Consider the following 23,991-nt stretch of genomic DNA (forward strand, 5'->3'; position numbering starts at 1 on the left):
TATTGAGTAATTATTGAAAAATTAATATGTACCAATAACTATGATAGCACTGTGAATGCAAAAGAAACTTAAACATGGCCCCTTCCTTTGAGGAACTCATAGTGTAGCTGGAAAAAATTGTATCAGCAATTAGAGTCCATTGTTGCCCAAGCACTCATGCTGGGTGCCATGGGGACACAGGAGGGTAGGACTAGCCCTTCTCTCCCTCAGCTGATTTTCCTACAGTCCTAATTAGGTAGGACCAGTGTCTTTATTCTGTTTAGTCTTCCAGGCATTTCCCTTCTGAAGCAAATTTCTCTGTTTCCTTTGAGTTATCATTACTTTTCCTTCATTATATTCTCTCGATGCTGTTTTCTTTCTTTTGTCCTTTTTCTAAACAAAGCCTAAATTTAAAAAATCCATTTCAAGTTACTTCAGAAACGTAGTCGTAAAGTTAACACTTGATTTCCTATGTTATAAATACTTTAAGACTCCTACAGTATATATGGAATTGAATCATAACCTTGTGTGAAGCAGCAGGTCATCTAGTCTTACTAACAATAAACAGAGCACCATGTACACAGGATGTAAAAGGAATCAAAACAGTCCCTGTGTCTTGGGAAGTCTTGGTCTTTGAAGCGCAATTTCAGAGAAATATCAAATCTCTTATCATGACTCAGAGCTGTCATAAAAAGTGTTTTATGGTAACAAAAATGAGACAATACATTATTCAGTTATTGAGTGCATACTCCATGCAAAAGAAATATCAGTTAGTATAAAAATAATTTAAAATATCAATACCTGTGATATGGGGGAGATTAAAACATAGAGACAATAATTTAAGAATTTTTTAAAAAGTATCTGAATGAAACATATCTACCATATACATGTGAAACAACTAGAGGACAAAAGCTAACTAACTTGTGGTAATAAAATACCAAGTATATTTTAATTATAGAGAATTCCAAATAAAGTAATGTTTCAAAGGGCTCACTGCACCAGAAATACTTCCTGGAGCATGTGTCAGGACTCGACAGTAGTGACATAGATGGGCTGATGGAGGAAAGATGATACTCTAAATGGAAAGGAATATCCTTTCTTTTATTAAAATATATTTATTTCTTTATTGTTGCATGTTAAAGCCATGGATTAAGCAACACACACACTCTCTCTTTTGTCCTTCTTAAAATCTATTCTCTAAACAGCAGCCATAATAATCCTTGTAGAAAGCAAGTCAGATGGAAAGCGAATTAGATGGTGTATCTGCCCTGCTTGAAACCTCCCTCCAAAACAAACAATTATGTGGACATTAATGAGGATATAAGCAGGGGATGGCACAGAGGCTGACTTCCTTGTTTGGCGGACTTATGTAAGAGATTATTAACAGTCAAACTTAGGTGCAGAAACAAGGACCAGGGACTAAGTGAATCACTGACCAAAGAGCTTATATTTCAAAGTTATTAGAAAAGGGAGACACTGACATTCCTTGAGTGGCCGAATTACATTTTTAAAAAAGATTCAACTCAACACTCGTTCATTGGCCAGCTACTGTGTGTTCTTGGTACATTTATTGATGACTATGATCTGAAAACAATGAAAGTATGGCATGATTCCCTTCTCTTGAGGAGCCCACAGGCCATCAAGATGATCTTGGCAGCTGTGTGCATGTAACTCTGGAGTGAGAAGTAATTACAGGCATGTTATATAACTAGGAGACAGGGACCAGAATTCAGCTTTCTGAGTCTAGAGGGGTGGCTGAGGGATAGAAAAGACAAATCCCATATTTTAGACATTGTATGGCAAAAGTGCACATATCTGGTGGCTGAATAAGAAGTAATAGTAATAAAAAAAAAACTCCATATGAGCAGTTCCTTTTTCATTATTTATTAGAGGTATAAGCCAATCACTTATTCATTCATTTATTCAGTCATTTAAAGGCTAATCTTAAATACTTTCCATGTGCCAGTTACTCATAGGATCTACCTTTCACCAGTCATTCTGCATAAATAAATTGTTTAGCATTATTATCTTTTGAAATTGTCTCATTCATAGTATTCATTTTATAGTTAGGAAAAAGATAAAGCTGACTGAAGAGATATACACTATTTTGTACTTCTTATACTCATTAAAGTAAAAAGCAGTACTCATTTATTCAATTTTTCTCATGGCGCTTAGAAAAATTTATAATTTGGAATATCGATTTCTCATGCTTATTCCGAGGATAGGTGTGAATTTTTCAAAAAGACTTAATCTGAGTCTACTTTCTAAAGTTATTTGAAAGTAAAAGAAGAAAAAGGAAACCTTTTACAGTTTCTGAAAATATAATGTCATTTGATATTTTTCATGTAATTCTAAAATAGTGGTATAAATTTCGACCTGATTTGCAAGAAGATAATTTTATTTTCACAAAGGATAGAGTTTGTATGATTTTAAGGCATGGCAATATTTACAGTTTAATTTCTGACTTTACATATGAGAACATTTGATTATGTCGAATGTGTTAGGGAGGGACCTCTGTTCCTAGCCATGGAGTAACAGAGTACAGACTTTGTCTTCTGCTGTAAACAACCAGAAAACTTGACACAATATATGAAATAACTATGTTCAGACATTGGAAAGCAGTGCATGACCTTGAATTCAAGGAATTGAAAGGAGACAAACAAGGTGAACCCTAAAATCACTCTGGCTTTCTGTCTGGAGGCAATTTCCTAGTTGTTGTTTAGGGAGAAAGAACACAAACAGAGCTTGGCTATCTTGATAATTTAAGAAGACAGAAATCAGAGTTTAAGAAGGCCAAGGAAGCCAAAATTTGTAGTGCAGAGGAAGGAAGAGGATGGATCTATGCAGAAAAAGAGTCCCAGAGGTTGGCATATGAGTTTTCATGAGTGTTTGACTGAATCTGTATGAGCAGGGTAGAATTCAGAATGTCCAGGTAAAGAACAATTAGTGGGGAGCTGGATTCCCAGAGGTCACACAAGGCCAAGAATTGTCCCAGTTTCTACAAGCCCTAGTGGAGATGCTTTGCTGAATACACAAAGAGTTAAGTAGACATCCCAGCAGGGTCATAGTTTATAATGAGGCTAAACTATTCCTAGAGTAGAGACTATTCTAGACTTGCCCTAAAAAATGAAAAACAAGGCTCAAACTGAGCCACAGGTGACTTAGCTGCCTGCTGGAACAAAGGCCAATAGTACTTCAAGGAAAAAGTCCAGCACTCTACACCTTATGTCCAGCATCTGGTTAAAAAATTTTAGACATGTGACAAAGCAAGAAAATGTGACACATTACCTGAAGGAAAAGCAAGCAATAGAAACAGTCGCAGATATTATATTGATGGTGGAATTAGAAGTCAAATTAAAATACCTACTGTAAATACATATGAAAGGATTTAAAAGAAAATGTGCATATCACAAGAAGACACATGGAAATATAAAAACATAAAATAGAATTTATACAATGAAAACCAAAGTATATTAGAAATAATTGTTTAATGGATGGGATTAACAGCATATTAGACATTATGAAAGTACAAATCAAGGAACTTATAACAATATAAAAAGAAAAATGTAATTTTACTTTTCTAAGAATTATTAATACATATTAATATACATAATGATACGATTCAGCTATTTATTTCCTTTTATAAAAGAAATTATTATTGAAAAGCTTCCAAATCCAACATGGAATGAACTGAAATTCACATCTGAACTCTGGTACAATAAGGTATATCCCAATCCATGTATTTAAAGTTCCTCGACATATACGATTTTTTGAGAAGTTACTTTTCTAAAAAAATCATAGTTTGAAAGCAAGTCCTCATCTGAAAAAAAGATGTCTTTCTGGAGAAGCGATCTGTAAGGCATATGAAATGTTGCTATGTTATAGGTCATACGGAAAGGAGAAGTCAGTTGCTGCTGGATTTGCACTGCCTGCAAAGAGAATGAATATGTGCAAGATGAATTCACCTGCAAAGCTTGTGACTTGGGATGGTGGCCCAATGCAGATCTAACAGGTAGGAGCTGCCTCACTTGTAAGCCCTGTCCCTGACTGTTGACCTTTCCAATGTGCCTATTGTTTAAAATGATAGTGATTATCTCATGTCTTTTTCAATGTTTATTTACATTGTTACTGCTCATGTCAAAGTGTAAACATAAACCTCTTATACGATTTCCATAATCTATATTAAAAGTTCATTTAAATATAAAAGTGTATTCAAAGGCTATTCTTGTATACCAGTTGTTCCTGTTTTTCTTTGTAAAAATGTTATCTGAAGATATTTCTAGTCACCTGAATTTATATTTGCAAATATTTCTTGAACATCTATATATGAGGCACTATTGCAGGACGTAAAGGTACAAAAATAAGTGAAACACAGCCCCAGCTTTATTTAATTAAAATATATCAGGGAAGAAACATGTAAAAGTATAAAATAAAAGTTATTACTACAATAGAGATATTTATAAACTACTGTAAAGTTTGTTAGGCAGATAAGGAGTTGAAAGAAATTCCAGACAGAAAGTAGAACATGGGAAACATGAAAGCATGTAATACATTTGGAGAAAACCATGGAACAAGTATATGGGGTTGTTTGGTAAATGCAAGGCCTAGTAGATATGTGGTCAGAAATGAGACTGGATGAGTACACTGGCAGCAAATGGTATGGAGCTTCTGTAGGACCTTTTTTTTTTTTTTGCGGTACGCGGGCCTCTCCCTGTCGCGGCCTCTCCCGCTGCGGAGCACAGGCTCCGGACGCGCAGGCTCAGCGGCCACGGCTCACGGGCCCAGCCGCTCCGCGGCACGTGGGATCTTCCCGGACCGGGGCACGAACCCGTGTGCCCTGCATCGGCAGGCGGACTCGCAACCGCTGCGCCACCAGGGAAGCCCCGTAGGACCTTTTTATAAATGTTCGGATTTTGGCTTTAAGCACAGGAGAACCACTGAAGAATTTAAAGTGGTGAATAACATCATGATATCTGTGTCTCAGAAAGATGACCCTGGCGGTAGTATGGAGGACAGTAGTGAGCCTAGACTATAAATAGAGAGAAGTTAGGAAGCTATTATGTTGGTCCAAGTGAGTAAATTCAAAGGGTGTGAACTAGGGCAGCTGCTACAGCAATGGAGAGCAATAAATGAATGCAAGAGCTGATTTACTCATAAAATCAATGGGACTCCTGTGGATGGATTACATGAGTTTATAAGCTTCCCAAGAGCAATGTTCAGGTATATGAGTTTTGATTTCCAAAGACCCTGGTATGAGTTCACAGATGAGAGGTGTTTCACAGTTACTTTTCACAAATTTTAAAAGTGATAAAGCCATAGAAACTTTGTCTTTGAGTTCATGGAGACCTTGTCATCTGAGTAATGCAATCCCTCATTTTAGAATGACAAAGCTGAGGCCTAGAGAGGTGTACTTGTGTGCCCAAGGTCATGCAACTAGTTAGAAGCAGGTCGTAGTTCATTGACTGCTGATCCTATGCCTCCCTGTGTGCTGCTGATAATCATTAGGGTAACATTCATGATTGCTGTTTACTTTTTGACTTGTTCCCAAATAAGAATATGAAACTAAGAAATTGTGTGGCTTATTCAATGGGCATCAAAAATGGCTGGCTGAGTAGAATCAGGTCACATAATTAAAATTATACTTTGTAAGTGAGAGACCTTGTAAAATGTTAACCCTGTTAGAAAATAGACTGAGTATCAGAAAGCTTTTAGAAATCACCTGGTACAAAGGCCTTTTTTTTTTTTTTTTTTTTGAAGATGTTTACAATAGTTTATTTCCAATTTTTCACCAATTTAAAAAATTGACCAACTCAATGAAACCTTGTGAGTACAATGTTAAAAAGTATAACTATGAATCATAGAATTTAAATTTAGTATGAAAAGATAAGAATGGCAAATTATATTGAAGCTATGTGGAATTATGTTTATAGACAGCAGGAAGAGAAAATAAAAATGTAAATATTGCTTGATAGGATAATGGGATTAGAGGTGGTCTTTAAAATTTTTCATTTTTATGCTAATACAATACACAAAGGCCACTTCTTTAAATGAAAAGAAATTAGATCAGAATATTTTTGAAGGTACAAACTATACCTCACCTGTTTATTCTCTAGCTGAAAACTGGTTTTCAACTTCAATGTGCCTAAAAATTACCTGGGAATTACCCATCTACAGAGATTCCCATTCACTATTTCTGAGACAAGACCCAGCAGATTCTGAAGCACTTAGTCCCTGTTCCATCTCTTGAGAAACATTACTCTCTGGCTCATAGCCTGATGCCGCCTTGAGCATAATTGCTGCCTGATAAATATTTGTTCTATTGAGAGAATTAGAAAGAAGAAGGGACTGACCCAAGTTCATCTACATCAATACAGATCCTCAATAGGAGAAGCCACCACCAGAATCCAGGGGTTTTTGTCCCTGGGTCTAATACCCTTTCACTATGCATTTATCTCATGGTTGCATGCAATGGACTGACTTGGAAAAGCTTTTCCAACCTCATTCTGGACACAGGCCTCCTTTCCCACTTGTACTGTGTCTCTTTTCACAACTTTACCCTCCTTTGTAGTGTGTGCTTCCTGCCGGTCCTTTTCATCTTGAGAAAGCTGTCCTCTTAGATCACCATAGTGCTCCGAGAACTGGGCTTGACTTCAGAGTCAGCCCTCAGCTATTTGACTGAGACCACAACTGACCAGGAAGAGGCTCAAAGACAAAACCATCACCTTTCTAAGGTTAATCTTAAACGTCAGAAGTCCTGGCTTTGAGGTACAAGAGTTTTCCTCTTGTCTACACTTTTGGGGCTTCTTCCAACTTTTCCTACTGCTTCATCTTCCCTTTAAATGGGGGCTTATCTCATACATGATAAAGAACTTCTATCAAACTTTAAAACATTAAAATACAAAAAAAAATTTAAAGATCTAATATGTTATAATAATGGAACTCAAAGTCATATGTTTTATTCCCTAGAGATCTTCCACTGTGGATATATTGTCTGACCACTGCCAAATGATCACCGTCATTGATTAAGCCTCTTTGACTTAGTAAACTATTAAAAAATATCCTCCTTGATTATAAATAGGTGAATTTTAATGCAGTTATCTTTCTAGAGAATTTAATCTATCATCCATCATATGTGTAAAAATCACTTTAACATGCAAATGAGTTGAGCAAAGCAACAGCTCAGACTACCTTTATCTGATAACAACAGGCAAGTGGCTACTTTTGGATCATGTATCCAAATTATGTTGTAAGTCTTATACTTAAGGTCTTTCAGAATATGCATCTCTCTTACTCATTTATACTTTTTTTTTTAACGTCTTTATTGGAGTATAATTGCTTTACACTGTTGTGTTTGTTGCTGCTGTGTAACAAAGTGAATCAGCTATACGTATACATATATCCCCATATCCTCTCCCTCTTGCATCTCCCTCCCACCCTCCCTATCCCACTCCTCTAGGTGGTCACAAAACACCGAGCTGATCTCCCTGTGCTATGCAGCTGCTTCTTACCAGCTGTTTTACATTTGGTAGTGTATGTATGTCTGTGCCACTCTCTCACTTCGTTCCAGCTTACCCTTCCCCCTCCCCGTGTCCTCAAGTCCACTCTCTACGTCTGTGTCTTTATTCCTGTCCTGCCCCTAGGTTCTTCATAACCATTTTTTTCCCCATATATATGTGTTAGCATATGGAAATGGATAAAGAAGATGTGGTACATATATACAATGGAATATTATTCAGCTACACTTAGTTTTAATGACACCTACTGTTTCTGCATCCCTTCCAGTCTTACACATGAATGGAAAATGAGATCTAATTTGCCACTTACTTGGTGCCATGTCAGGCTCAGAGCAAGGGCGCAGTACATGGCAATGTGTTTTTGATTGTTGCCATAGTAGCAATAGTTGTGAAAAGAGAAAACTCACAGAGAGAGAATACAAAAAAATCAGTAAAAATATTCAGAGGAGTATATGCATTGCCTTTAAGTAGGTATTTTATTTTCATGGGTAGAATTTTTTGACTGAATTTTAGTTAAAATGAGAAATCATTCTCTTTGGAAAATAGTGTTTTTTATTGAAGGTGAAATTTGTTTAAAATACGCTTAAAATCATTTTATGTGATAGCTACTTTTCATATATGCTTCAAAGACTCTAATATTAATGAATAAAAACATGTTAGTTTTTGTTTTCATTAGAATATGTTATTTTTTGGCTATGAAGAAAAATATTGTATATTTCTTAGAGGAAGTGACTTCTGAAGCTGTTTTAATAAATTTTTCATATTTTCTTCTTGGGAATATGCACATTTTAATTAAGCATTTAAATTTCACACTTTACTTTTTGTGATGCATAAACAGGGATCTCTTCTGCCATGATATACAACTTGACAGTAGTTTAACAATCTATGGGCCAATTATAAGTAATCCAATGCTACTTACTCCTTTTAAAAAGTCAAATAGTATAAAATAATTCCTCAGAAAGTCAGACTACACTAAATCTCATCAATAAAAAATAGAAAATACTAAGTTATAGAAATTAACTTTTTAACTATTTTTCCCCATCCCACAGTTACTGCCACCTCTCATATTATCTACTCATTTATTCACTTTTATATTATACACTACCACCTACTTCATGCCAGGTTTTTTTTTTTTTTTTTGAGAAACTGGGACATATGGGTGAATGAAACAAGGTTTATATCCTGGAAGAGAAGCTTCATATGAAACCAGACATGTAAACAGGTAATTATAAGCCTTGCAACAGGAATATGTACAAAATTTCATGTAAGTACAGAGAAAAAAGCAATCATTTTTCCCTGGGAAGAGAAAAACCTTCACAGAGGAAGGGACATTGAGTTAAATATTAAATAATAATTTCACCTTGTAGGTAATTTATATTAAACATTAAATACTAATTTTACCTTGTAGGTAATTTATATTAATGTAATAATGTTAAAGAAAGCATTTCCATGAAGCCTTATGCAATCATGAAGTACTCTTGTAAATGTTATTAAATGCCCCAAGACACTTTAGTAGAATAATTGTGGCCTATCTTTATTTCTTGATTCATATTAAATTTGTCTTTACCTAATTGGAAAGAAGTCAGATATTAAATTTTAGCCTCCTCCAATGCTTTTGGATCTTACTAGTGAGCCAATGTTGGTTTCAAAAATTAGGAGTAACCCATTGCCCTCAGATCAGAGTTATTACCACTTCTCTTGTATTTTGCTCAGTAGTTTGTAGTCTGCTTGAAGGAAGCTGACTTGTCCAATGGTTCTGGATTGTGTAGGGTAACTCTAACCATAGACACTGCCAGGTCCTTAAGTTCTCTGCGCTTTAGATATAGTATGCACAACTCCCATTCAAGTCTTCTCCCTTTGGGTGCTGGGGGTCAGGTAGGCTCAGGACACTCACTCTTTACCACTGGTTGAACTTAACTGCCATCCCTTCTAGTCTTGGAATACCCAAACACACTTGGGGGTGGGGCAACTCTTCTCTTTAAACCTCAAAACAGGACAAATAAGTACATTACATCACATATATGAACAATATGGATATTTTGTCTAATTTTCTCAAGATATCAAAGCTAGCACTTCTCAAATTTAGGGTGTCTTAAAAAATAAAAAAGAAAGGAAAGGAAAGAATAAAAAACAACTTTTAAGAAGCTTATTCAAAATGTAAATGATCAGTCCCAATCCCCAGGTGATTCTGTTTTGGATGGTCCTGGATTGGCCTTGAAAACTTTGGTTTCCACATGGGGAAAATAATCTAGGATCTTCACACGAGATAAAGTAATCCTAGTGGTGGTGTAGGTATATTGCTTTGGGGTGTTGTTATGACAAACTGCTACTGTTACAACACAAGAATATTTATACTTCTATCATAAGGATGTTTTTCTTCATTCGTCTATAGTACACTGCATAGGATAGGCTTAATTTACAACTAGACTCGGAAGACGCTATGATTATCTGTTGAGATGGCTGAGTATCAGTCTTTGGTTTCTGGCTACATTAAGGGCACTGGGATTTATGATATACAGTTTAAAGTTTGAAACTCCACTGATGACAACCAAAGTCAGTTCATTTACTGATGGATTTCCCCTGGCATATTTTATTAGACAGGTTGTCTTGGCTCTGTGACTTGAGGGTCATAAAAGACTTCACCGAGAACTTCTATCTTGAGCTGTCTCAAAACCAATGTTCATTGTGCAGATTTTGGTAGCTCAATCCACAGATGAAGTATGCCCTTGTAGGAATAAGGGTCCTAGAGATCTTGCACCTGGATACCTCTTGATCCCTGGCTGCTAAACTGAACTTTCTCTTACTGTACTTTACCTTTTGCCTTTAAATGAAAACATTACATAAGCATGTTCTGTGAGTCTTCTGAATTCTTTCAAATATTTGAACTTGTGAAATATTTGCATATACAAAGCTTATTGTTATAACATACTTAACAATAGCTTGATATAATTGAATTACTGAGTTAGAGTAATGATTGTCTCTAACAAAACCCAGGTTTAGGCAAGTCCTTATTACTAGTGTGGAGAACATTAAAGACAAACTCAGGTATGTATAGCTTTTATCAATAAAGTAGAAAAGTATGAATAAGCAAGAACATACAAAGGAGAGTATGATATATATAAGAATCTTAAGATAATCTTGCACAGAAGACCACTGTGTAGTCATCAGCTTGCTTCAAGTTTCTTGGGTCAACAGTTAACTTTCATGAGCCTTCAGCTTCTGGAGGCGGTCTGCAAACCTCAGTTTAAAATCACTAAAGGATATTACCTTCAGTAATATTAAGGTTCCCTTTTACTTGTCCAGAGGTTTGGGAATGAAGACAGCCTTATATAATTTAAATTCATGAATAAATGTTCCGATGAAAAGGTCCCATATCACTAGATTGGTAAGTTGGAACATGCTTGCTAAGACTACACGTCTGATCATATTTTTGCCATTATAAGTATTGTGGCTTTTCAATAGGGGAATGCTTCAACCCATCCAGAAGATAAATATACTATTTAAGCTAGTATATATTTATAAACCATAGAAGGAGACAACTGTATGCAATGCATGTGGAGTTACTCAAAGGATTCTTTTGCAATTGTATCAGTGCCCCCAAACTTTACAGTTTTTCCAGATCAATTTAATTACAAATGAAGCATGAACTGGCCACATCTGCTATCCTGGGAATGTTTTCCCACTGGTGTTTAATTTTGTGGCCAATTTGTTTCTACTGAAATGAGTTCTTTCACTTTTTCCATCAGAATTTTATCTAGTGTATGTTGGATATTTCATCTGGTGCTACGAGATAGCCATCTGGTTTTGCCAGAATTATCCTTATGGATCTTACAACACAGTCATTCTGGTATTTCTTTTAAGAATTGCTTTTCTGGCTAGAGTTTGTGTACCTACAATTGAATTCTTGAACTTCTCCATGGATTTGTTATTATTAATAAATTATTTGTTGTTCTATATGAGACTCTATAAGGACTCTTAGAGCAGTCTGTTTAGCATGATTGTCTCTAAAATATTTCTATTATCTTTCATAGTACTAGAATGGTATTAGCTTTTATAGTACCTTTTTTTTCTAACTGCAGGTCTCAACCTTTGTAGCAGCAATTATTTTATATAACATCAACACATGAAGAAATTAATTGTCCTTAGGCAAGGAGACGAAGCATTGGCTATAGAACTAAGAGGTTGGGTAAATTTGCTTTTAATGGGTAAATTTTGTTATATATTGCTGTGTAACAAATTACCCCCAAACTTAGTAGCTTACAGTGACACACATTTATTATCTCACAGTTTCTGTGGGTCAGAAACGCACAGTATAGCTGAGTTCTCTGCTTCATGATCTTTCACAAAGCTAAAATCAAACTGTCAGCTAGGGATGGGGTCTAGTCTGAAGGCTTGATTGTGGAAGCGTGCACTTCCAAACTCAGTTATTGGCAGGATATAATCCTCAAAAGATTGTTGAATTGAGGGCTTCAGCTTTCTTTTTATTTTTTTAGCTGGTTATTGCATGGGGACTGTTCTCAGTCCCTTGCCATGTAGACCTTAGCAGCATAGGAGGTTGCTTCATCAGAGCCAGCAAGAGAGTCTGAGTCTGCTACTAAGATGGAAATTATCTTATGTAACCCAATCACAGGAGGGGCATCCCATCAACTTTGCTATATTCTATAAAAAAGAAACAAGTTCATACTCAAGGAGAGAGTATTATACAAGGACATGAATCCCAGGATGTGGGGATTATTCAGAACCATTTTGGAAGCTGCCTACCACAATGAACAATGGTTTTTTGACATTGCTATGCTGTTAATACATATAGATCATGGTGTAGCATTTTCATATTTATACAAAAAAGAAAGATTTGTGATGATCTAGGTATCTATGATAATCTGTATACTTATGTGCTCTGTGTCAATCCATCTTCCTATTTCTGTGGAGTCTTTCATCCATAAGAATTCTGAAACAAAAGCTGTTACTTGGATAATGTCTTAAATTATACATAGTATAGGTATTTTCATGACTAAATCAGATATAATTTGATCAGGTGTAAGAATTATAGCACATCTTGTCTGGCAGTAAATCCTGTATGTTAAAATTGTGGGTTTTGTGTCACCAAGAATAATGTGTTCTTATAATAATAGTCTCAAAGTCCCAGTTATATGTTGGAGCATAGGATTATCAAAGGTTTTCACTATTTGAGTGGTTTATTAAACCAAGGTATTTGATGTTCTATTAATAGTGAGATGATTAGTAGACATAAAGGCATCTATATCAATAAGAAAGAGATATTGCTTCCCCTGGGAGTTCAGAGAACAGACAGGGAGTTCTTGGGTGCCAGTGTCTCCCCTGGAGTTAAGTCATTAGACAGATTTTAGGTAGTTAACCTGAGTTTTACTAATATGGGGTAATGGTTCTTTAAATTACACTTTTATTTGTGATATCTATAGGTTTTCTTATCTATAGGTTCCCAAATCACAGAGAGTAGAGGCCCTTTTTGATGTCTTACCTAAAGATCCATGATTATATTGATTTCTTGTTTATTTATTATATAACTATCTGGAAATGTCTAGTCACATATTAGATATTTTCTAACTTGGTAATTTTAAACTTTAACATTTTTCTTTTCTGTTTGATGGCCCTAATTCAGGTCTGAGCCCATTTGTAGAGAGGCTATAGTCCTTGTTATGTCAGTTATTGAGTCTACCCCAGAATTGTTTGAAGGTTTCCTAAAATCTATCTTCCATCCTTACTTTGAATCTTTGTTGAAAAAAAAAGTCTGAAATTGCTTTATGTAATGCATTTTCTATTTTTATTTTTTAAATGTTACACCACTGGGTTATTTAAATCTTCCGTTTTGTAACGTGCTGCTTTTTAAATATTTTCCTACATGAAGCTAACAATTAATTGATTTAGTTGGTACATATCTGTAGTGTAGTACAATAAGTATCTAATAAAAATCCTGAATTCTACAGAAAATATTTTGCCTGTGTCCCTGAAGTTTAGGAAAATCATTAATTACAGCTCTCAATTTGGCTCTAGACCAGGGTTTTAATTCAAATTCAATAGATCTGACTTGTGTTCTAGAAATTTAAAATGCAGTATTCTTTTCTAATAAAAGCTCCGAAGACAGAATAGCTCATTTACAAAACCAGGTTGCATAGAAAAAGAGAAATGCAAAGAGGGTAGCTTTCAGAAGGTTACAAAGGCCTTGACAAAGACTCCATTGGAATTTGAATTTTATTTAGCAGCCTCAGTATGCCAATTAGTTAAAGGAGCTGAATATCGACTATTAAGTATTTTATCTCCAAATGGGTCTATAGCTGTTCTTAAATATTTTAATTTATTGATTGTGTTACATCAAAAGTTCCCCATAATGGTCATTGTTATTCTAACTATGTATCTATCTAATCGTCTTTATAAACTTTATCAAGGAAATGGGAAGATTTAGAATTAAAATGTGACATTTTTTGGAAGCAGAAGTTCTTCCAGGAAGAGGCTGAGTCTCTGACACAGACAAACCCCAGACACACAAAAGAGAGAGGCCAGGGCTTCCCTGGTGGCACAGTGGCTGAGAGTCCGCCTGCCGATGCAGGGGACACGGGTTCGTGCCCCGGTCCGGCAAGATCCCCCATGCCGCGGAGCGGCTGGGCCCGTGAGCCATGGCCGCTGAGCCTGCGCGTCCGGAGCCTGTGCTCCGCAACGGGAGAGGCCACAGCAATGAGAGGCCCGTGTACTGCAAAAAAAAAAAAAAGAGAGAGGCCACTATGATCAGACAGGGGCGTGTGCTTCTGAGTGGTTTGCACTCATGTATTAAATGTGAGTCTGATCCGAGCTGGGTGATTATCAGAAGCCGGGGCTGACACTGACTGGTTAACATGCAAAAACTGTGTTCACTGACGGGAGCTTGTTGAATGACTGAACAGGTTTAAAAAAGGTTCTGGTGGTTCCTCGCTCTCATGGCTACAGAACAATGAGTCTCTTCCTAAATTTATGGAAATACATATTTTTATTCTCACAATTTGGGAAATATGGCCCAGACCAATCACAAAATTCTGTGAAGGGGTTGTTGCCAGGACTTGACAAGTGTTTTTCTCTCTGTGAAATACAAAAGAGACTTTATTCTGGAAGGAAAAGATAAGCCAGGCACTTAGGAACACAGCGCTGTCTCTCCTTTCAAGAGATGGGAGAGGGGAGATTTCATTCTTCTTTAGTATGTCTATTAGAGGTTGATAACTCAAAGGCCCTCAGATGCCACGTTCATAACTAAAGAGGTGAGACTTAGAGTGAGTAATATAATATGTGGTAAATAGGAGAATGCAGATTCTTCTAAAGAATTCAAATGAAATTTATGTTTAAAAAGTTTGCTGGCTGGCCAAAAAAAAAAAAAGAAAGAAAAAAAGAATAGAAAAGAAAGAAAATGGTTGTCTATGAGCTGGACTTGCCTCTGGACAAATAGCTGCATAAAAATAAAAATTTTGTTAGTTTATTTCTTACTAACTTATTCTATTACACTGAGACCATTTAACCTTCAATGGAAACAGTTTAGTTTCCTTCTTTTTCTTTCATTTTCTGAAAGTGTAGAACCAAGTTCCATCCAGGGAGCAGCATCCATTTATAACACTGGAAGCAAAGATTATATTTATAGGCTTAAGTATGTCACATTAGGCTTGTGATGAGATTAGGTTTGGGAACATGATTGTCCAGAGAAGACAATGGTGTATGCCTATTTGTGTGATAGAGAGGCATTTTTAAAAAAATTAAAATAGCTTAAATCATGGAAGGTGCGAATATAGCTATGCCTCTGGTAACTAGTAAGCAGTATAATTGATCAGCAAAATCTTAGATTCATTTTAAAACTATTTTTCTCATCACAGGCTGTGAACCCATTCCTGTCCGCTATCTGGAGTGGAGCAACATAGAATCCATCATAGCCATTGCCTTTTCCTGCCTGGGCATCCTTGTTACCTTGTTTGTTACCCTTATCTTCGTGCTGTACCGGGATACACCAGTGGTCAAATCCTCCAGTCGGGAGCTCTGCTACATTATTCTAGCTGGAATCTTCCTCGGTTACGTGTGCCCTTTCACTCTCATTGCCAAACCTACTACCACATCCTGCTACCTCCAGCGCCTCCTGGTCGGCCTCTCCTCTGCCATGTGCTACTCTGCTTTAGTGACCAAAACCAATCGCATTGCACGCATCCTGGCTGGCAGCAAAAAGAAGATCTGCACCCGCAAGCCCAGGTTTATGAGTGCCTGGGCCCAGGTGATCATTGCCTCAATTCTGATTAGTGTGCAGCTAACTTTGGTGGTAACCCTGATCATCATGGAGCCCCCCATGCCCATTCTGTCCTACCCAAGCATCAAAGAAGTCTACCTTATCTGCAATACCAGCAACTTGGGTGTGGTGGCCCCTTTGGGCTACAATGGACTCCTCATCATGAGCTGTACCTACTATGCCTTCAAGACCCGCAATGTGCCCGCCAACTTCAATGAGGCCAAATACATCGCCTTCACCATGTACACCACCTGCATCATTTGGCTGGCTTTTGTGCCCATTTACTTTGGGAGCAACTACAAGATCATTACTACCTGCTTTGCAGTGAGCCTCAGTGTAACGGTGGCCCTGGGGTGCATGTTCACTCCCAAGATGTACATCATCATTGCCAAGCCCGAGAGGAATGTACGCAGTGCCTTCACCACCTCGGATGTAGTCCGCATGCATGTTGGCGATGGCAAGCTGCCCTGCCGCTCCAACACTTTCCTCAACATTTTCCGAAGAAAGAAACCAGGGGCAGGGAATGCCAAGTGAGTTGTCTGACCTGGGTTTGCCTCCCCCCGCCCTCTCTCTCTTCTGTTTTCTTCTATTTGACTAAATCATGTTCTTCCATTTCCCCAGTCTTTTTCCTGTCCTTTCTTAATCTTTTCTTTTTTCCAAATCTCACATTCTGTTGCAGTAGGAATGTAGTACTAAAGGTCTTCGTTGTTTTCATTTCTTTGAAAGAGGAAGGAACGTGAAGCAACAACCAGCTGGGCATATATTTATTCTTACCTGCAATCTGCAGATTCTGTTGTGTCCCTAACGTTTTCCTTTTGCGTGGGTCCTCCTTCTGTGGGGTCTGGTCAGAGATGCAATCTCTAGTTCTAATTTCTAGTTTAGATCATGGTTGAGATAATTTCTGATTTATTTTTATTACTTTGGAGCCATACATTACCCGTCTGGGATGGAGAGGAAGGAAATTAGGCACCTGGGGAAGTTTGACTATTTCACAATTTGAGTGCAGCTGAGCACCAAGTATGTCCTGAAATAAGTTCCCTTGAGCAACTGTCTTACCGTGCCCCTCTTATTTATTGAACTTTAATGTGTACTGTAAACTTCCATAATGCTACACATGAATTGACCTATCTCTACTACAAGGTTATAACCAGAATGGTTTCCTAGCCATAAAGTACCGAATGAAATAAGGAACCAGATAAAGGTGAAGAGCCCCAAACTTGGGAGTCGGCATGAACATCAAAGTCCAGATTATTTCTATTTTGGTAATTCTTCTGAGTAGTTTATGTAATACACACGTTCCTGTCTTTTTCCTGACTCTATTTTGCAAAGAAGCATATGCTAAAATTTGCATGTGTCATCTCTTTCTGAGACCCATGAAAACAGATTTCATGTCACATTTAAAACTTTTCAAATAACATGGATGCTTGAAGTTCTAGTGGTAGTTGAATTATCCAAAAATTAAATGATTTTCCCCATTAGCAGTATTAATTTCACTTTTTGAAACAACCCTTTGAAAGTGAAGAATTTTAATAGTAATAATTATAACATATGCATTGTTGTAGAACTATTCTGTGCACCTGAACATGTCAGCAAGGCAAGGGGAGGGGAATGGGTGTTGTTCTCCCCAATTCTGTAAGTGAGGACACCAAGCCACTGTGAATTTGTGTGACTCTCAAGTAAATTCCACTTAGTTAGCCATTCTTTGCCTAAGTCTAAACTGGCATGAAATTTCTCATTTTCACATATGTCAAAAAACCTACATGCCTTAAACTTCTGGGTTTTTTATCTTTACTCGTCAAGCAGCACCGTGCACGTCTTTTACAAAAATCAATAATTGGCTTAAGGATCAGATGAGGGAGTCTACGGGAAAATACATTTTTGAAGTCCATCAAGTTTTGTTATCATTTCAAATAAAGACATCCTTAAATTTTTTCAGTGTTAAGGATGAAGCCAATAATTTACACCTACTTCTTGCAGTATCAACTTCAACTATCAAGTTCTTCATGAGGTGCTGATTAGAGAAGTTGCTTAGCTGGTTTTTTTCCCTTTGCCCTGATTTTTCATTCCTGCCTCTAAGTTCTAGTGAGCATGAAAGCAAAACAACAGTGCCATGAAATGAGGAAAAAAATTAGACCATAGCCACAGAGTCCAGATGTACAATGGCATCATGACAATTACCATTAAGAGGGAAAGAATGAGAGGAAACAAAATGAAAAGAAGGGAGAAAACACTCTTTAAACTGGAATGTTTGTAGAGACTAAGATTTCCTTTATCACTTCCCATATGGCTTTATGAGGGTTCCATTCCAACATCCACCATTACCCAGAGCCATGTTTTCTAACTGCCTTTATTATGGTTCTTCAGAAACTTTCGTATGATTCTTGGTCATGAGTCATTTCTGAAAGCTGTTATTATAACCATTTAATGGAAAGAGAGAATCTATGTGATCAAGATATCTTTTGGTACTCAGGATTATGCGTTTTTGAAAGCTCTCTCCGGGATTCTATGTACAGACAGATGTGAGCACCTGTCCAAGAGTGAGGTGACTAATCATTAGTACACATTGCTTGGCTGCTGGGATAAAGTGAAGTTAGCTTACCACTTCTATAGTAGCCAGGCACTGTGTTTATTCTGATTACCTTCTCACACCTGGAACTGCTTTCCTTAGAGGTTGAGAATATTCCCTTCATTATTATGAATTTAGAAATTAATTTCATTTAGAATCATGCTTTTGAGAGAAAAATCGTCTTGGTCTAAACTGGATTGGTTGTCTAGGAAGCGCTGCTTTCACCAGTTAATGCATTGCTCAACTATTAGCTGTAGTTTATCAAGCACTATCAGATTATTACAGTAAGGAATAATACTTCTAATTAGTAATTCTAACATGCAGCTTTCTTTGTACAATTGGTAGCTTCTCCAAAGTGTACCATACAGCTGAGCTGATCCACAGAGGGTATTTGAGGCTAAAGTTCTATGGAAAACAACCATTTATTTACTCATTTTTCTCCCTTACTCTGCCACTGCTTCTCTTGTAACTCTTATGAGATTGTACTTTTGAAATATAAAAATAATCCCAGTGCCTCTGTCTTTACCTTTTTATTGCTGTTTTATGACTTCCTGACCTGTCTCCAAAGTTACAAAAACCACAAAAAATCTAATATTTTCTATAGCAACAAAAATCCAGCAGAGTTTTGCCAACTGAAACAAGGGGCTGAAAACTCTGGGGAACATATCACCCAATGAGTTTATTACCATTCTGGATGTGTAATCCCTACATTTATGGTGCACTGTGGGTGTTCGGCAGTCTGCATATGTAGCTATAAACACAGAACAGATGCTGTAATGAAGAGCTTCCAACTGATCTGTTTGATGTTATTCTGAGGAGTTGCAAGTCCAACTATATTCTCATACCAGGCTGTTTCTGAGATATAGGAGAGGGATGATGTTGTGTGTCTGCTTTTGCAAAGTTTACTTCAATTTGTTATTTTGTTCACAGCCAGATATCTGACACAACCAAAGGTTTGGGCGCTTGCATTTATATTTTCTACATATAATTTAGGAGGATTTTAATCAATAAATTGGGTATTTGGATTACTTGAATTACTTATAGTTAGAAATCCTATTAGGCATAATCCTGCTTGGAAGATCAACTGAATTACAAAATTACAATACCTTTGACATTGCTAATATCTTTAGCTGTTAATGTATTTGCATGGGAAACTATTCAGACCTAAATTAATATAAAGATAGTGGTAAAATTCTCTTTCTTGGCAGCAGAAGAAACATAGAAATTCATAGACATTCATAAGTAAGCAAGTTATTTTGATCCAAGTTACTTATCACTTACTTTTAAAGCAAAATGAGTTAACATTATGCAACTAAAAAATTAAGACATTATGTAAATGACATGCTTTCTTTTAAAAAAAAAAACGTTATACCAATGGCTAAAAGTCAAACTAACACTTCTAGTCATTTTTTTGATAAATAACTCAACGAGTGCCAAACAATGTGAGGGAGCATGGAGCTGAGATGTGACAGTACACGCCTGTGACTTTTTGGGTGCATAATTGCAGGCAAAACTAAAAACAATCACCAAAAAAAGGCATTAAATTGATGCAAGGAAGTAATTTTAAAATATAGGTTTCTAAGTAAATAGTGTATGAGTATGTTCTTGTTTCTTAAGCATTTGTATGTATTTTTTTTTCCTTTTAACATCTTTATTGGAGTGTAATTGCTTTACAGTGATGTGTTAGTTTCTGCTTTATATCAAAGTGAATCAGCTATACATATACATATATCCCATATCTCCTCCCTCTTGTGGCTCCCTCCCACCCTCCCTATCCCACCCCTCTAGGTGGTCACAAAGCACCAAGCTGATCTCCACGTGCTATGCAGCTGCTTCCCACTAGGTATCTGTTTTACATTTGGTAGTGTATTTATGTCCATTCCACTCTCTCACTTCATCCCAGCTTACCCTTCCCCCTCCCCATGTCCTCAAGTCCATTCTCTACGTCTGCATCTTTATTCCTGTCCTGCCCCTAAGTCCTTCAGAACCTTTTTATTTTATTTTATTTTATTTTTAGATTCCATGTATATGTGTTAGCCGGTATTTATTTTTCTCTTTCTGACTTACTTCACTCTGTATGACAGACTCTAGGTCCATCCACCTCACTGCAAATAACACAATTTCGTTTCTTTTTATGGTTGAGTAATATTCCATTGTATATATGTGCCACATCCTCTTTGTCCATTCATCTGTTGATGGACATTTAGGTTGGTTCCATGTCCTGGCTATTGTAAACAGAGCTGCAATGAACATTGTGGTACATGACTCTTTTTGAATTAAGGTTTTCTCATGGTATATGCCCAGTAGTGGGATTGTTAGGTCATATGGTAGTTCTATTTTTAGTTTTTTAAGGAACCTCCATACTGTTCTCCATAGTGGCTGTATCAATTTACATTCCCACCAACAGGGCAAGAGGGTTCCCTTTTCTCCACACCTTCTCCAGCATTTATTGTTTGTAGATTTTTGATGATGGCCATTCTAACCGGTGTGAAGTGATACCTCATTGTAGTTTTGATTTGCAGTTCTCTAGTGATGAGTGATGTTGAGCATCCTTTCATGTGTTTGTTGGCAATCTGTATATCTTCTTTGGAGAAATGTCTATTTAGGTCTTCTGCCCATTTTTGGATTGGGTTGTTTGTTTTTTTGATATTGAGCTACATGAACTGGTTGTAAATTTTGGAGGTTAATCCTTTGTCAATTGCTTTGTTTGCTAATATTTTCTCCCATTCTGAGGATTGTCTTTTGGTCTTGTTTATGGTTTCCTTTGCTGTGCAAAAGCTTTTGTTTCATTAAGTCCCACTTGTTTATTTTTGTTTTTATTTTCATTTCTATAGGAGGTGGGTCAAAAAGGATCTTGCTGTGATTAATGTCAAGGAGTGTTCTTCCTTTGTTTTCCTCTAAGAGTTTTATAGTGTCCAGTCTTACATTTAGGTTTCAGTTTATTTTTGTGTATGGTGTTAAGGAGTGTTCTAATTTCATTCTTTTACATGTAGCTGTCCAGTTTTCCCAGAACCACTTATTGAAGAGACTGTCTTTTCTCCATTGTAGATCCTTGCCTCCTTTGTCATAGATTAGTTGACCATAGGTGTGTGGGTTTATCTCTGGGCTTTCTATACTGTTCCATTGATCTATATTTCTGGTTTTGTGCCCGTACCATATTGTCTTGATTACTGTAGCTTTGTAGTATAGTATGAAGACAAGGGAGTCTGATTCCACCAGCTCCGTTTTTTTCCCTCAAGACTGCTTTGGCTATTCGTTCTCTTTTGTGCTTCCATACAAATTTTAAGATTTTTTTGTTTTAGTTCTGTAACAAAAGCCTTTGATAATTTGATAGGGATTGAATTGAATCTGTAAATTGCTTTGGGTAGTAGGGTCATTTTCACAATATTGATTCTTCCAATCCAAGAACATGATATATCTCTCCATCTGTTGGTATCATCTTTAATTTCTTTCATCAGTGTCTTATAGTTTTCTACATCAGGTCTTTTGTCTCCCTAGGTAGGTTTATTCCTAGGTATTTTATTCTTTTTGTTTCAATGGTAAATGGGAGTGTTTCCTCAATTTCTCTTTCAGATTTTTCATCATTAGTGTATAGGAATGCAAGAGATTTCTGTGCATTGATTTTGTATCCTGCAACTTTACTGACTTCATTGATTAGCTCTAGTAGTTTTCTGGTAGCATATTTAGGATTCTCTATGTATAGTATCATGTCATCTGCAAGCAGTGACAGTTTTACTTCTTCTTTTCCAGTTTGTATTTCTTTTTCTTCTCTGATTGCCGTGGCTAAAACTTCCAAAACTATGTTGAATAATAGTGGTGAGAGTGGACATCCTTGTCTTGTTCCTGATCTTAGAGGAAATGCTTTCAGGTTTTCACCATTGAGAATGATGATTGCTGTGGGTTTGTCATATATGGCCTTTATTATGTTGAGGTAGGTTCCCTCTATGCCCACTTTCTGGAGAGTTTTTATCATAAATGGGTGTTGAATTTTGTCAAAAGCTTTTTCTGCATCTATTGAGATGATCATATGGTTTTTCTCCTTCAATTTGTTAATATGGTGTATCACACTGATTGATTTGCGTATATTGAAGAATCCTTGCATCCCTGGGATAAATCCCACTTGATCATGGTGTATGATCCTTTTAAGTGTTGTTGGATTCTGTTTGCTAGTATTTTGTTGAGGATTTTTGCATCTATATTCATCAGTGATATTGGTCTATAATTTTCTTTTTTTGTAGTATCTTTGTCTGGTTTTGGTATCAGGATGATGGTGGCCTCATAGAATGAGTGTGGGAGTGTTCCTTCCTCTGAAATTTTTTGGAAGAGTTTGAGAAGGATGTGTGTTAGCTCTTCTCTAAATGTTTGATAGAATTCACCTGTGAAGCCATCTGGTCCTGGACTATGGTTTCTTGGAAGATTTTTAATCATAGTTCCAATTTCTTTACTTGTGATTGGTGTGTTCATATTTTCTATTTCTTCCTGGTTCAGTCTTGGAAGGTTATACCTTTCTGAGAATGTGTCCATTTCTTCCAGGTTGTCCATTTTATTGGCATAGAGTTGCTTGGAGTAGTCTTTTAGGATGCTTTTTATTTCTGTGGTGTCTCTTGTAACTTCTTTTTCATTTCTAATTTTTTGATTTGAGTCCTCTCCCTCTTTTTATTGATGAGTCTGGCTAATGGCTTGTCAATTGTATTTATCTTCTCAAGGAACCAGCTTTCAGTTTTATTGATCTTTGCTGTTGTTTTCTTTGTTTCTATTTCATTTATTTCTGCTCTGATCTTTATGATTTCTTTCCTTCTACTAACTTTGGGTTTCGTCTGTTCTTCATTCTCTAGTTCCTTTAGGTGTAATGTAGGTTGTTTGAGATTTTTCTTGTTTCTTGAGGTAGGCCTGTATTGCTATAACCTTCCCACTTAGAATTGCTTGTGCTGCATCCCATAGGTTTTGGATCATCGTGTTGTCGTTGTCATTTGTCTCTAGATATTTTTTGTTTTCCTCTTTGATTTCTTCAGTGGCCTCTTGGTTATTTAGTAACATATTGTTTAGCCTCCATGTGTTTGTGTTTTTTACGTTATTTCCCTGTAATTGATTTCTAATCTCATAACGTTGTAGTCAGAAAAGATGCTTGATATGATTTCAATTTTCTTAAATTTACTGAGGCTTGATTTGAGACCCAAGATATGATCTATCCTGGAGAATGTTCCATGAGCACTTGAGAAGAAAGTGTAATCTGTTGTTTTTGGATGGAATGTCCTATAAATCTGTCTGGTCTATTGTGTCATTTAAAGGTTATATTTCCTTCTTAATTTTCTGTTTGGATGATCTGTTCATTGGTGTAAGTGACATGTTAAATTCCCCCACTATTATTATGTTACTGTCAATTTTCTCTTTTATAGCTGTTAGCAGTTGCCTTATGCATTGAGGTGCTCCTATGTTCAGTGCATATATATTTATAATTGTTATATCTTCTTCTTGGATTGATCCCTTGATCATTATGTAGTGTCCTTCCTTGTCTCTTGTAACATTCTTTATTTTAAAGTCTGTTTTATCTGATATGAATATTGCTACTCCAGCTTTCTTTTGATTTCCATTTGCATGGAATATCTTTTTCCATCCCCTCACTTTCAGTCTATGTGTCCCTAGGTCTGACGTGGGTCTCTTGTAGA

At 36.6% G+C, this 23,991-nt stretch overlaps 1 protein-coding gene across 2 annotated transcripts in view; it reads left to right on the forward strand.

The window, feature by feature from the left end:
- Nucleotides 1–23,991, forward strand: part of GRM1 (glutamate metabotropic receptor 1) — a 371,163-nt gene that overhangs the window by 317,803 nt on the left and 29,369 nt on the right. For both annotated transcript variants that reach the window (XM_007450327.1, XM_007450328.1), the window contains exons 7-8: nt 3,865–3,991; nt 15,359–16,289. In XM_007450327.1, the coding sequence (XP_007450389.1) occupies nt 3,865–3,991; nt 15,359–16,289 (1,058 nt within the window). The remainder of the gene's footprint in view (nt 1–3,864; nt 3,992–15,358; nt 16,290–23,991) is intronic.

Source organism: Lipotes vexillifer, unplaced genomic scaffold (assembly GCF_000442215.2).
Source record: "Lipotes vexillifer unplaced genomic scaffold, Lipotes_vexillifer_v1.1 scaffold112, whole genome shotgun sequence".
Lineage (NCBI taxonomy): Eukaryota > Metazoa > Chordata > Mammalia > Artiodactyla > Lipotidae > Lipotes > Lipotes vexillifer.